This window comes from Daktulosphaira vitifoliae, unplaced genomic scaffold, assembly GCF_025091365.1.
Source record: "Daktulosphaira vitifoliae isolate Bord-2020 unplaced genomic scaffold, ASM2509136v1 Scaffold_3, whole genome shotgun sequence".
NCBI classification, from domain to species: Eukaryota; Metazoa; Arthropoda; class Insecta; order Hemiptera; family Phylloxeridae; genus Daktulosphaira; species Daktulosphaira vitifoliae.
Window position 1 is genome coordinate 7,904,057 of NW_026099574.1, and position 14,386 is coordinate 7,918,442.

At 27.2% G+C, this 14,386-nt stretch overlaps 2 protein-coding genes across 6 annotated transcripts in view; one reads left to right on the top strand and one right to left on the bottom strand.

Moving 5' to 3' along the window:
- Nucleotides 1-981, top strand: part of LOC126903015 (protein spitz-like) — a 45,993-nt gene extending 45,012 nt beyond the window's left edge. For all 5 annotated transcript variants that reach the window (XM_050680896.1, XM_050680894.1, XM_050680895.1 and 2 more), the window contains one exon: nt 695-981. In XM_050680896.1, coding sequence (XP_050536853.1) covers nt 695-760 — 66 coding nt within the window. In that variant the 3' untranslated portion in view covers nt 761-981. The remainder of the gene's footprint in view (nt 1-694) is intronic.
- Nucleotides 982-10,136: 9,155 nt separating this feature from the next.
- On the bottom strand, nt 10,137-12,578 carry LOC126902516 (uncharacterized). Its single transcript, XM_050679883.1, has 2 exons — nt 11,171-12,578; nt 10,137-10,433 (listed from the first exon to the last, which is right to left on the bottom strand). Exons 1-2 carry the CDS (start codon nt 12,543-12,545, stop codon nt 10,180-10,182), a joined length of 1,629 nt encoding a protein of 542 aa, XP_050535840.1. The 5' UTR covers nt 12,546-12,578; the 3' UTR covers nt 10,137-10,179.
- Nucleotides 12,579-14,386: the final 1,808 nt, after the last annotated feature.

Sequence of the window (14,386 nt, forward strand, 5' to 3'; positions counted from 1 at the left end):
TTTTTTTTTTTTTTTTTGCTCGCGTTCGACGTCACGGATCGTTTCGCCGTGGCCGAGATTTTTTTTCTCCTGTCCCGTGAGATTTCAATGAAAAGTATAGAATGCCTTTGCAATTTGGGAACCATAAGAAAACCGATTTGGTTGCTGCCGCCCGTCCGTTGCCATCGACGACGCGTCCAATGCCGCCGTGTGTTTTCAGCGAGCGATCTGTGCCGCCGCCGTACACTGCCAAACATGGCGCAGGCGAGTATGTTAAGCAGCCCGACGCGAATTTGATCTATAGTTGTTTATTGTCTTAGTGCGTTCTCCGTGTGGTATTTATTTTTCCAACGTGCAAATTTTTTTACGACCGTTTTATGCCCGTCCGTACACTACGACGACGACGACGACGACAATGTGTCGGTTCTCTCGTTTACCGTGAAAAGACTTTTAAAAAGCATAAAAAATTATAGCCCAACGACGATTTACAAGTTAAAAGTTGCCGTTGGTGGTTGGCAAGTGGGTCGAAGCGAGTTAAGGATTTATGTTTTTTTTTTTTTTTTTTTTTTTTTGCCCGACGTCGTCGTCAATGCTCTAACAACCGTAAATCGTTGCGAAACTATTTTCTCTTTCGGAATGACCTTTAGCAGCCAATTGCACGTGCAATTTCACGACGACGACACGCTAATACGTATAATTTTTTTTCCTTTCGCAGGAGTCCGTGACGCGTCCCGTTGACGGTCCGGAAGGTAGTTCGCGACAAGAACCGCTGATCGTATGAGACGACCAAGTCGAGCGACAACCATTGGATAATAAAACATACCTGGACGAGATGCGTGACATACACAACAAACGGACACTAAATTGAGCCCAGACCGGAGTGGCGGCCGGCCACCAATAACAATTTTTTGGTGAACCACATCACAAAACAATTATTCCGCCAAAGATTTTCCACACATTTATAAAAATTATAATTATATATATATATATGTTTTTTTTTTTNATATATTATGTTTTTCGTGACCAATTTTCCAATTTTTTTTTTATTTAATATTTAATGTTGAAAACAAAAATCAATACGCATAAATTCGTCTTGTCGTTTATTCTTTGTGTCCGATAAATTTTTTTTTGGTTTTTTGTACGAAAAAGTGAAAAAAGTAAGCGCACGCGACACGACTTTTTAGACCAGTCTCAGTTCTCCGTTTGTCAATTTCTCCCTATACTCTACCTTTTTTTTAAATCCCCTTCACTACCCGTCATAAACAAGATATATATATATATATATATATATATATTTGGATAATATTAATGTAATATTATAATATTTTTTACCTTTTAAAATAATCGTTTTAATCTATATGTTTTCCCATCAGAAAATGTGCAGCCCTAATACATTTCGTTTTTGCTACTATTTATCGATGTTCAAAGAATAAAATGAATAAATAAAATAATCGTATTTTGAATATGAGGAACTGTGAATGTTTTTAAAACGAAAATGTTTTTCATAAAAAAAAAAAAAAAAAAATAATTTGTGTAAAGTGGTAAATTTTGAAATTTATGCGTTTTTATATTTTATATTATTATATAGTTATTTATTTATTATTATTTTTAATGTAAATTATTGCTGTTATTCTCTGTTGAAAAAGTAGATTGTATCGTTTCTCCTCGAGCGCACTCCCTACCACCATCAGATTATTGTTATCAAGTTTAGCTTTTTCTTCCCTTGTGCCCGATCCATTCCCCTTGAGTATTTATATTAATTGTATAATGAATTTTTAGATACACTAAATAATATCTCCTTTTTCAGTTATCTATGTATAAAAAAAACAAAAAAAAAAACAGAGAAATCTACCAGTTCCTAATTTTTTATTGTAATAATTTAATATTAATGATAACAATGATGAAAAATGCTATAGTTAATTTACGATATTTTTAGTTATTGTAAATAAAAATAAATTTAAAGCATACCAATCGTGTGTTGTTTTTGTAAATAACCTGTTATTAATGTAATTTGATGATCTTTATTGAATAATGCGGATTAAAAATTCAAGTGCAGTAAATTTGAAATCTGTGCTTTTGTTTTTACTCTTCTACAAATGTTTTAATTAAATTTTTAATTCCAAATTTATTATATTACTTAACTTTTATAATTGATGAATGTATTCGGTTTGTAATTCGGTAATCATTTGCGACATCAATTTCCACTTAGAGTATTTCATTTAGCTATACTGTACTTCAATTCCAATTAAATGTAAGAAAATGTTGATATTGTTATGAAACCAGTTAGTGTTCTGTAAATAATCTCGCAAGGATCAATTATATTTGTACAATAATTACTCTCATTACAATTTGCTTTATATAAAAATTACGGTCAATTGTTAATTAGTGCAAACAGGCATTATATTGGTTTAGCAAAACTCTTAACAAGTTAGATCATATTTTATAAATAACTCGAGTGTGCAATTTAAATGGTTCAATAATGGTTTTAGACGTGTTAAATAAATAAAAGTTTCTATATTTGGAGACCTTAATTCTTTAAGTTAAAAACTTTTAACATATACTGCAACATGTTCTGTTTATAATCATAGTATTTATTTAGATATTTTTTGATTTTATTCATGTGATAATATTATTTTGAATCAGCAACGGTTTTCAATTAAAAATGACCAATTAATAAAGTTGTGTATTTTGGTAATCAGGTTTCCTTTAAGTTATTGCTACTTCGTTGTTTCAAATAGTTATTACATGTGCTCAGTCGAGTTAACACTTGCACTTACAAAAGTAAAATCGCGTAGCCAAGACCAAGTTTTAAAAGAATCAATATCTTGAAAAATTTATTATAATTTTTCAAAAAACTTATTTACGTGATAGAATTATAAAGATATATTTATTGAATCAAAAATACAAGATAATAAAGTAAACATTTTATTGCATTAAGCTATTTAGAATAATTTTGATTTTTTAGGGGAAAATGTTAACGTATGTTGTAGGATTTTAAAATGAGAAGGAGCATAGTATAATATTCTACAACTACATATTTCAGATCTTTTTTTAATGATTTAATTTTAGAGATAAATATTGCAGTTAATAAGAGTTCCCTTGGCTACGCTATACAATCAAAATAAAAAATTATTATAGAATAACAATTCAAATAAATTATATGAATTTATCAAGCTATTAAAAATATTAATTTAAAACTATTTAACTCGTAGAGCTTAATGCGCTATAGACTTATTAGTATGTGTTAAGCGATGAAGATGACAATACTGTTCTCGAAATGTGTATAAGCGATTTGTTAGTATTTTTTGTGGCTTTTAATTTAAATATTTCCTATTTTGATTATATTTTTATTATAAAATAATATTAGCCACAAGTGATCAATTCTTATTATATTATTATCAGAATTATAAATTTACTTGAATATTATTTGCTGATATTTTTTTGTTTTTGCCAAGTTTTTTTCAATGCAATAAAACATTTGTTTAGTATGCGAAATGCTATTGAACTTTTATATTTCCCCAAAAGTTTAAATAAGAAAATAGTTATCGAACATTTTATTCGTGAACAACTATTTAAAATAAATGGTTCATGACAGTGCATGGTAACTCATTTTACTGTTTGTTAAATTTTTTATGAGAAAAGAGTCCAGATCACATTTTATGTACCATTTTAATGTAATTATAATGATTGTGTTGTCATGAGACTGTTTTAATTCAATACATCGTGCGTGGTGGTTAACTATGAACACTACTGTGTTGAACAGTGAATCTTAAATGTCATCAGTGATGTGATGAAATAAAAATTGATGGAAATAAATGTGTATTATAAAAAATAAAGCAGTCGAACTAACGATCATGGCGGTACCTCTACAGCGACTTCTACGGTGATTACTCAATCTGTGACGGATCAAATACTGTTGTATTGTTACGCATAACACTGCGTTAATAGTATAATAACAATATAATGTTTATTCTTTGTCATTAGTCATTTTGTGTATTAGATATTTCTCTGCTTTGCCAACACTAGTAGACACGCGGTAATTAATATTAGCTGTGACAATAACTGTCCACTCAATTTCACGAGATACGTCGGCCGAGGGTTTCTATAATATCTGTGAAGATTTTAATGCTGAGAATTTTTTACTGGATGAAACATTAGAATATTTTTCTCACCTTATATTTCAATGAACACCACTGACCGAGTCAATATATATCATGATGTTGAAATATATACATATAGAAGAAAAAATTCATTTTTATTGCAACAATTATTAATTAAAAAACTGTAATTCCTAACTTTTCAGTTAGGATTGTGGAAAAACTAATTATTGGTATTCAATTTGCTTAATTAGATCATACCCTGTATAACGTGATGTACATAAGTTTCCCTCAATTTCACACATACAAATGCTTTACGAATTAACAACCAAAATAAATAAGACAGCTGAAGTTCAACGCAACTACCAAAAAAGCATTGGTGTCGGTTAAATAGCATATATGTACCGCTATTTGGAATTCAAATCGAAAATAGTAAGCGCGATCTATTAAAGTCACTAAATATTAAGAATGTAATTTTTTTTTTATCATATCCACTAGATAGAGATTTTAATTTAACATTAAATATTATCGGACTCGTGTGATATGACACATAATTGATATTATTAGTGATTGGAAATACCGAATAGTAACTATCGAACTATTCGATAATCATTCAAAAACTATTCGAATAGTAAAAATATTCGATAGTTACACAATATATTCGAATAGTTTTAAAAACTATTTGGTACCTCCATTCGAATGGTTTTTAAAATATTAGATAGTTTATGCTAAAAATTCGGTGGCTAAAAAAAACTATTCGGTGGTATAAACACAAATCGAATAGTTAATCGATAGTTTAAAATATTTGAAAATGCCCATCACTAATTTTTTTTATTATTAATTGTATCCTATTTATAATCGTAGTAACCTGAATAAACAGTTTTAGACAATCCTATTTAGATCGATTGTGTTATTAAAACAGCAAAACTATACATCTGACTATAATTCTATATAAGACTAATATTTGGAAAATTTAACTTTACATATTTTTTTTTACGAAACATTTTGTTGTAAAATGATTATTTCGAAAATTAAGAATAAGAGCCACCATAATATATACCTGCGACTCACCCCAGTTCATTTTTTAAAATGCTATAACTTCTGAAATACTTGTAAAATGGTAGTTTTTACTATTATTAATTGTATAATAATTTATTTTAAGTATTCGTTAATTATCTTCATATTATAATTAAGTGTACTTATAAAAGAATTCGAATAGTTATTCGATAGTTTTTTAAAACTATTGAATACTATTCGATAGTTAAAAATATTCGAAAATGCCAATCACTAGAAATTATATATACTAATGTTTATTTAAAACAAATAATATTATACAAAATCGCACATATTCTTTGTGTATTAGTAGCTAATAATTAGTATTTAGTATGACAATTTAAATTGTTTAAATATTTTTTAAAATTAAATAAATTNGTATGACAATTTAAATTGTTTAAATGTTTTTTAAAATTAAATAAATTATATTATATGAAATTTTGTAATACTAAATAAAACATATATTATGATTATAGTTTTTTGAGTGCTATGTTTGAAAATCTCTTAATTAAATTAAATTATGTAAATGTCTCAAAAACATATAAATAGTAAAATATAAGTTGCCACGTGATACCAATTTGTTTCATACACAGATGTTTATAGTCAAAAATAAATCAGTTTGTTGTTGTTTGAAAAAGAAAATTTTTTTTGCGCGCTTGTATTCAATTATTAATAATTTTACAAACAATCGTTTTGTTACATTGATTTTGTTGTTTTAATACTAAAAAGAAGAAGATGAAGAATTTTTTTCGACAAGAACATTTACACGCTGCGTTCTTGATAAAAAACAAAAATTTTAAAAGTGATTTTGTATCTTTGCTTATACATAGTTCAATCTAGCTCAAGTAAAAGATAAAAGCTTCGATCAGAAGTTGAAAAGGTATTAATTTTACTATATCGTGATTTTTTTTTGTATCTGTGAACACTCAATCTCAGCTATCGCTGGACCGATTTTTATGAACAATACGTCAAAAGATCACAAATCGTATCTAGTCGAAGACATTACCCTCAAAAATTGAAAAACATTCCCACGTTCCCTGTAAACTGGGGAAACCCCCCAAAAAATTACAAATTTAAAAATCGCTAATTTTGACATCTTAGCTTCGATACGAAGCTGAGAAGGTATTGGTTTTACTATAATGTGTTTATTTATTTATTTATTTTTTTTTTTGTCTGTTACCACTTCTTCTCAGCTCTCACCGAACCGATTTCTTTCAATGATACGTCAAAAGATCACAAATCGTATCTAGTCGAAGACATTACCCTTAAAAATTGAAAAAAATTCCCTCGTTCCCCGTAAAAGGGGGAAACCTCCAAAAAAATTACAAATTTAAAAATCGCTAATTTTCGAAATTTTTTCAATTTTTTTTACTTAAAAGTGCCATAACTTTTTCAAAAATAAACATATCAATATAATTCTTTTTTATATAGATGCATAATATCATTACCTTTCATTTGGTATATTTTTTTCATAAATTTAACCCTTAACCTGCCCACAAGGGGGGATTTAAAATGACAACTTTTTCACAAAAAATTAATTTTTTTAACTTAAATTTTGAAAATGTTCCGGAAGGTCTGACACTTTTATATATATCTTAAATTAAAGCTAATGTAATATGCTTTATCATGAAAAAAAAAAATTTCCAGACTTATTTTATCTTCATGGTGAAAATGTCTACCGAATGCTATTTTTGTGTGAAAATTTTCGATTTTGTATTTTCCATTTTTAACTTTATTATGCTATAACTTTTTGAAAAATGAATGAATCATTACAATTTTTTTATGAAAAGTAGTATTTATATAGATCTTTCATTCGACATACTATTTTTTTAAATCGGACCATTTCCCTTAATATAGGGGGGATTCAAAACATAAAAATGCATATAGAAAATAGAACTTTTTCAACTTAACTTTTGGAAGTGTTCCGGAAGGTCTGACACNTATACGAGGGGGGTTCAAATCTAAAAAATGCATGTAGAAAGTAGAACTTTTTCAACTTTAATTTTGAAAGTGTTCAGGAAGGTCTGACACTTTTATATATATCTTAAATTGAAGCTTATGTAATATACTTTAATTTGAAAAAAAAAAATTGACTTCTGGACTTGTCTTCATGGTGAAAACGGCACCGAATGCTATTTTTGTGTGAAAATTTTCGATTTTATTTTTTATATTATATTTAACTTTATAATTCGACATATTTTATCTTAATCGAGATATTAATAAGGAACAAGCAGATCAAGTAGCTTTTGGAATAAAACACCAATTTTTTTAAAATTAAACANATAGATGATTGATGTCTTTACCTATCATTTGGTATACTTTTTTTTATAAATCTGACTTTTTACCTGCCTACAGGGGGGGATTCAAAATGACAACTTTTTCACAAAAAATTTACTTTTTCAACTAAAATTTTGAAAGTGTTCCGGAAAGTCTGACACTTTTTTTATATATATTAAATTAAAGCTAATGTAATCTAATTTATTATGTAAAAAAAAAATTTCGGACTTTATTTTGTCTTCACGATGAAAATGGCTACCAAATGCTATTATTGTGTGAAAATTCTCAATTTTATTTTTTACATTTTTAACTTTATAATGCTATAACTTATTGAAAAGTGTATTNTAAATTTAACCCTTTACCAGCCCACGAGAGGATTTAATAAGGAAATATTAATAAATTATTTTTCTACTTAAAATCGATTAATAAATGTAATTTACTAGTTTTTAATGTAAAGTTTACCTTTGTCTGCCTTTATATAACGACATTGTTATCCACCATCTTCTTTCTTTTTTCAATTAAATGTTTGTACTTTAAATACTTTCCACGCATAATTATGTATAAATAGTCATTTTCCATTATCACTAGCCATTTTAATGAACTTAAGGTTAATTAAATAAATAAAACCTAAAAATTATAGGTAAAAGTTAAAGAACTATCTTAACAAAAAAATATTAAACTAAAAGGTATCAAAANTAAAGTGCTATAACTTTTTAGAAAATGTATGGATCAATACAATTTTTTCATGAGAAATAGTATTTATATACATCTTTCATTGGATATACTATATATTGGATTTTTTTTTAAATCAGACTATTTCCCTATATATGGGGGGGCTTCAAATATAAAAAATGCATATAGAAAGTAGAACTTTTTCAACNAGGTATTGGTTTTACTATGACGTGTTTTTTTTTGTGTCTGTTTCCACATTTTTCAGCTTTCACCGAACCGATTTCTTTCAACGATACGTCAAAAGATCACAAATCGTATCTAGTCGAAGGCATTACCCTCAAAAATTGAAAAAATTTCCCTCGTTCCCCGTAAATGGGGGAAATCTCCAAAAAATTACAAATTTAAAAATCGCTAATTTTCGAAATTTTTTCAATTTTTTTTACTTAAAACTGCCATGACTTTTTCAAAAATGAACAAATCAATATAATTTTTTTTTTATAGATAATTGATGTCTTTACCTATCATTTGGTATACTTTTTTTTATAAATTTAACCCTTTACCAGCCCACAAGAGGGGATTCAAAGTGACAACCTTTTCACAAAAAATTAAATTTTTCAACTTAACTTTTGAAAGTGTTCCAGAAATACTGACACTTTTATAGATATATTAAATTAAAGCTAATGTAATATACTTTATTATTAAAAAAAAAAAATTCGGACTTTATTTTGTCTTCACGGTGAAAATGGCTCCCAAATGCTATTTTTGTGTGAAAATTCTCGATTTTGTATTTTACATTTTTAACTTTATTATGCTATAACTTTTTGAAAAATGTATCGATCAATTCAATATTTTCATGAGAATTTGTATTTATATATATCTTTCATTCGACATACTTTATCTTAATGAGGATATTAATAAGGAAATAGCTGATCATGTAGTTTTTGGAATAATCCGCCAAATTTTTAAAATTAAACACTATCTAAAGATTTGCATCAAAGCGTTTTTTTTGATAGTGATTTTAATCACTGTCAGATATCATTATACTTGATCCAAATATGTCACGTCACCACTGTGCCGCGATCCCCCTGTGCAGGGTTTGTTTATAATATATAAATATATAAAGAGAAATGGTCTGATTTAAAAAAAAATGATGTCAAATGAATATTATGTATTCATATTGTATTTAGAAAAAAAATTGTGTGTTGATACTTACATTTTTCGAAAAGCTTTAGCAATTTGAAAATTCAAAATCGAAAACTTTAATACAAAAATATCATTTTTTGAACTACGACAGCCGTTTGCATGTAGAAGATAAGGTATTTGGTCAAATTTTTTTTTTCATTTTAATGTACATGACCTAAGCTTAAATTTGATATATGTTTAAAGGATGCAGTATTTCCGGAACATTTTCAAAAATTAAGTTGAAAAAGTTAGTTTTTGTAAAAAAGTTGCTATTTTGAATCCCTCCCTATGAGCAGGTTAAGTGTTATATTTTCAAAAAAATTATTTCAAATGAAAGGGAAAAATCTTAAGGTCTTAATATAAAAAAGTTTGATTTGTTTATTTTTAAAAAAGTTATGGTAGTTTTAAGAAAAAAATTTTTAAAAAATGACTAAAGTTACCGATTTTAAAAATTGTAATTTTTTTGAAAATTTCCCCCATTTAGGGGGAACGAGGGAAATTTGTTCAATTTTTAAGGGTAATGTCTTCGACTAGATACGATTTGTGATCTTTTGACGTATTGTTCATCAATATCGGTACAGTGAGAGCTGAGAAAAAGTGGCAACAGACGTACACAAAAAAAAACCCAATGGTAAAATTAATATCTTCTCAGCTTCGCATAGAAACTAAAAAAATATTAATAACAATTATAACAATTATCATTAATTATTGTTCAAGTAATTAAAATGCAAAAATAATTTTAAGATCTCTTATTATTTGTTATTTATTATTGATAGTTTAAAATAATGAAAAATATAATTATAATAAATAATAATAATTAAATTTTCTATGATAAAATATGGAATATGATTAAAATGTATAAAATAACACAGGTAGTCACTAGTATACTAATCCTTTATTATTATAAAAATATAATTTCCTATTTACGACAAATGAAATAATCCATCATGTGTCTAGGAACATCCTTCATGTCAATTAATGGATTCATACTTTTATTTTTTTTGTTTTTAAAAACATCTTTTTTGAAATGTTCAATATTTTCAGTTTTGAATTCTTCCAAACCATCATTATTTCCGAGGTCGTAGATATTAATTTCACTACTGCTATCGTTAATAATGCATTTATCGTTATCACTGTTACAATAATCTATAGGGTTATCTGTGCATAAATAATCTGCAAATTATAACAATTTATCAAAAATAGTAACATTTAGGTTTAATATTAAGAAAAATAGGAGATACTAATTTCAATATGTTTTACTAGTATTAAAAGTATGCAACATACTAAATTATTTTAATTAACACGTCGTAAAATTATTTGGATAATAATTTTAATTTATAAAATGTTTTGGTTTCGATGCGAGTCTGATAATTTATTGATTTTATTCCGCTTTTTTTTTGTAGAATAAATTTTATAAAAGAGTTTGATATCAAAATTTTCTTTTTTCTTTTATGGTTAAATATCTAATATATTTTACTTTGTCTTTACAAAAAAAAAAAAAAGATAATATTTATGAACTATTAATTTAATATCATAAATTATTAAGCTTTTGAAAACATTTATACGAACTAATCTAATGTAAAAGATCTGGGTAAAATTATCAGTATTTATTCAAGTGATTATAAGTTAATTCTTTTTTTTTAAATTAATTACTTCCTTATATAAATATTATCGTTAAATACCTTAAAATACGTATCAAAATAAAATTTTTTAGAAACTTTAGAGTACTCTAGATATTTAATCACAAGGATTTAGTAAAAAATTATACATCAATTTTTTTCTTAAAAATTACTCTACTAAATATCTGACAATTGTTTAAAAATGAAAATAAAGTAATTTATCTAATAGAGCAAAAGTTATTAGATTTGTCATGTTTGTATTTAATAAAGTAAAATTAAATTAATGCTTACCAATTAAAATTGGTAGTAAGAACCATTTGTAGTTCTTAACGCAAATTCTTTCTAAATTTTTTGTAGTATAAATCAATTTAAATAAATTTGTATGTTTTATGAGTTCTTGATGATATAATTCAACTATTAATATTTTGTCATGTATGTGTATTACATTTTGATCTATAGCGATTGTTTCTGATTCTACATTAAACTTTAATAAATTTCTATCCATGAATTCTTTTAATTTTGTCAAGATTATATTTGGTAAATTTACTACTTTAAGTGGTATGCCTTGAACCCAAGATAAAATTACATAAAATTTATTCATAATAGACACAAGAAAATTATACGCGATTCCAATAAAAATATTTAAATCAATAAACTGTTGTAGTAAATTTTTAATTCTTTTACCTAAATGATGTACACGTAGTTTGTCAGTTTTTTGGTAATTTATGGGGTTTGGTCCAACTTGAATAATTGCAGATACAAATTGTATGTAATTAGCTATAAGCATTCCAACAGGATGAAAAGCAGCAGCAAGCATAAGCGTTTGGAATGCTCTTACATCAACATACATATATTGATAATTCACATAACGAAACACATCATTTATAGTCAGGTCAGATTTGTCAGCACACTGTAAATTAAGAGGAACAAATCGAAGAAGGTCTAAAATGTTTTTTTGTTGAAAATTAACAAATTCTTGATGTTGTCTCGATTCAGTACCTGTTGTAACATTTTTGTCTGACTGGTTTAACATTATATCATAAAATAACATATTTCTAGGGTGGAACCTTGTTAAATTGTTTTCTTCAACTATTTCTGGATTTATTTCCTTAATTATTTTTTCTCTTAAATCTTTTATATCTATGTCTAACGCATCAATATTTAATTGATGAGATATGTATTCATTAGGATATTCGACAAATGCTGATATTGGTTTATTTAAACAATGCATCTCAATAAAACGTTCTATTATTGTAATCATAGAATTATTTTGTAATTTTAATCCTTGTATACCAAGAAAAACTTTGTTGTTATCAACATTATTAGCCGTCTGATATTTATACATTAAATTTACCGAACCAGAGTTATTGTTTAAATATAAATTTACCGACATCAAGTCAAATATAACATTATTTTCATTAATTTTATGTAGTTCTTGAATCATCAATAATACAACATCGCCATGAGTTTGAATAGCTTGCCCATATTTCTTTAAATCTTCTTCGGTATACATTTCAGAATTTGAATACATTTGAAGCAAATAATGCTCATTAAGTTTAAAATAATTCAACATGTATCTAGAAAAATTACAATGTCGTTCATTGTCAACAGATTTCACCGTTTTCGAATTAAATAATAAAATTGATAAAATAGTTATAAAAATCATATTTATTTAAACTGTAACGAAATATGAATACGAGTAAACATATTAAAATATAAAATATTTTTAAAAGTCATTTCATATATATATATATATATAGTAGAATATCTATTATTAGATTTTTATATTTTTTTATTCGTATTGATTTTATTTTATGAAACATGTGTCCGGCGAAATTTATTTGATATTTACTAGCTATTTCTTACAGTAATAACTATTCAAAATTTGAATTATTATTTTATGGTTTTAGCTAAATGGTTATGTTTTTAATTTAGCTTTGTGTAAGAACAAATATAAAAAGATTTTATATATATTTTTAATTTTATATTATAATTTGAAATCATTAAACTGTCATTAAATATGGTTTTAAGTCAGCTGTTTTATATTTTTAAAGACATGTAAATTTTAAATTTTAATTAATCTTATCAACATTTATTTAATTTTGTAAAAAGTGTTGCCATTATAGAGTTCTGTAATAATCACGGTACAAACAACTGTTTTTATTAATCGAGATTTCACATTGATACCATGCTGAGAAGGTATTAATTCTACTATGATATGTAATTTTTTTTATGTTCCTATTTATTCTATTTATTCTCATTGAATTGATTTTTCTAAACGTAACGTCAAAAGATCACATATCGTATCTAGTTGAAGACATTGCGCTTAAAAATTGAAAAAATTTTCCTCGTTCCCTGTAAATGGGGAAAATTTCCAAAAAAATTTTAATTTTTAAAATCTGTAACTTTCGTCATTTTTTTTCTTAAAACTGCCATTATTTTTTCAAAAACGATAAAATCAACATAATTTTTATAGAAACCTTAAGTATTACCCTTTCATTTGATATATTTTTTTCCAAAATCTAACCCGTTATCTACCCACAGGAGGCATTCAAAATAGCAAATTTTATACAAAAGTCAATTTTTTCAAACTTGACGTTTGAATATGTTTCAGATATACTGCGTCCTTTAAATAATTGTTAAATTAAAGGTTATGTTACATACTATAAGTAAAAAAAATGTCTCGACGACCAATCTTCTATGTGTAAATGGCCGTTAAAGTTGAACAAATTTATTAAATATGACATGGATAAGTCTTAATGTTTATTAATTGACAGTAAAATAAAGTTCAACAATAATTTTAACGGCACTGGCCAGTTCGATGGTATATTTAATTATTACAATACAACAAAAAAAAAAAAAAAACAATACCGTAACACTATAAATGTTTCGCTAGCTTATAAACTTATTAACAAGTACATTAAGAGTAACAAAACAAGTTAATTTTTAGAGAAGAATGTGACCAAAGACAGAATATAGGAACGCGTAAAGGCCCGTAAGATGTCTTACACCGGAAAGAGCGTTCACCGTCGGCGCTCGATGGTCGAACCAGCCGGAACCCGAGGACAGGCTGGCGCTCAGACGGATGACCATGCTCCGATGGCGGACTCGCCTCTCGGAGGAAACGACGAGAGGCGAGTGGACTAGGTCCCTCATAGGACCCGATCGGCTGGACAGGTGGGCGGACCGGACTCCGGTGAGATGACATATCGTCTCACCCAAGTGATGTCCGGACATGGTTGCTTTAACGAGTACTTACACCGTATTCGTAAAGCAGCCGCGCCGACGTGCGACCACTGTTCGGATCGCCCGGGAGAGGCTGACAGCGCTCTGTACAGCCTCTTCCGGTGCGAGGCGTGGGCCCAGGAGCGGAACTCTTTGGAGTCTCGACTAGGGTCCATGTTCCAAATCGGGTCCATGGTGGACCTGATGTTGAGGAACCGGAAGGTGTGGTGGCTCGTCCAGGCGTTCGCCAAATCCGTCTTGTTAAAGAAAGAGGAAGCGGAA

Excerpts from the sequence above, each read along its gene's own strand:
- LOC126902516 (XM_050679883.1), bottom strand. The coding sequence starts at position 12,545 with ATGATTTTTATAACTATTTTATCAATTTTATTATTTAATTCGAAAACG. Across the intron at positions 10,434-11,170 it reads CTTACTACCAATTTTAATTG|ATTATTTATGCACAGATAAC; the intron begins GTAAGCATTAAT and ends TATAATTTGCAG.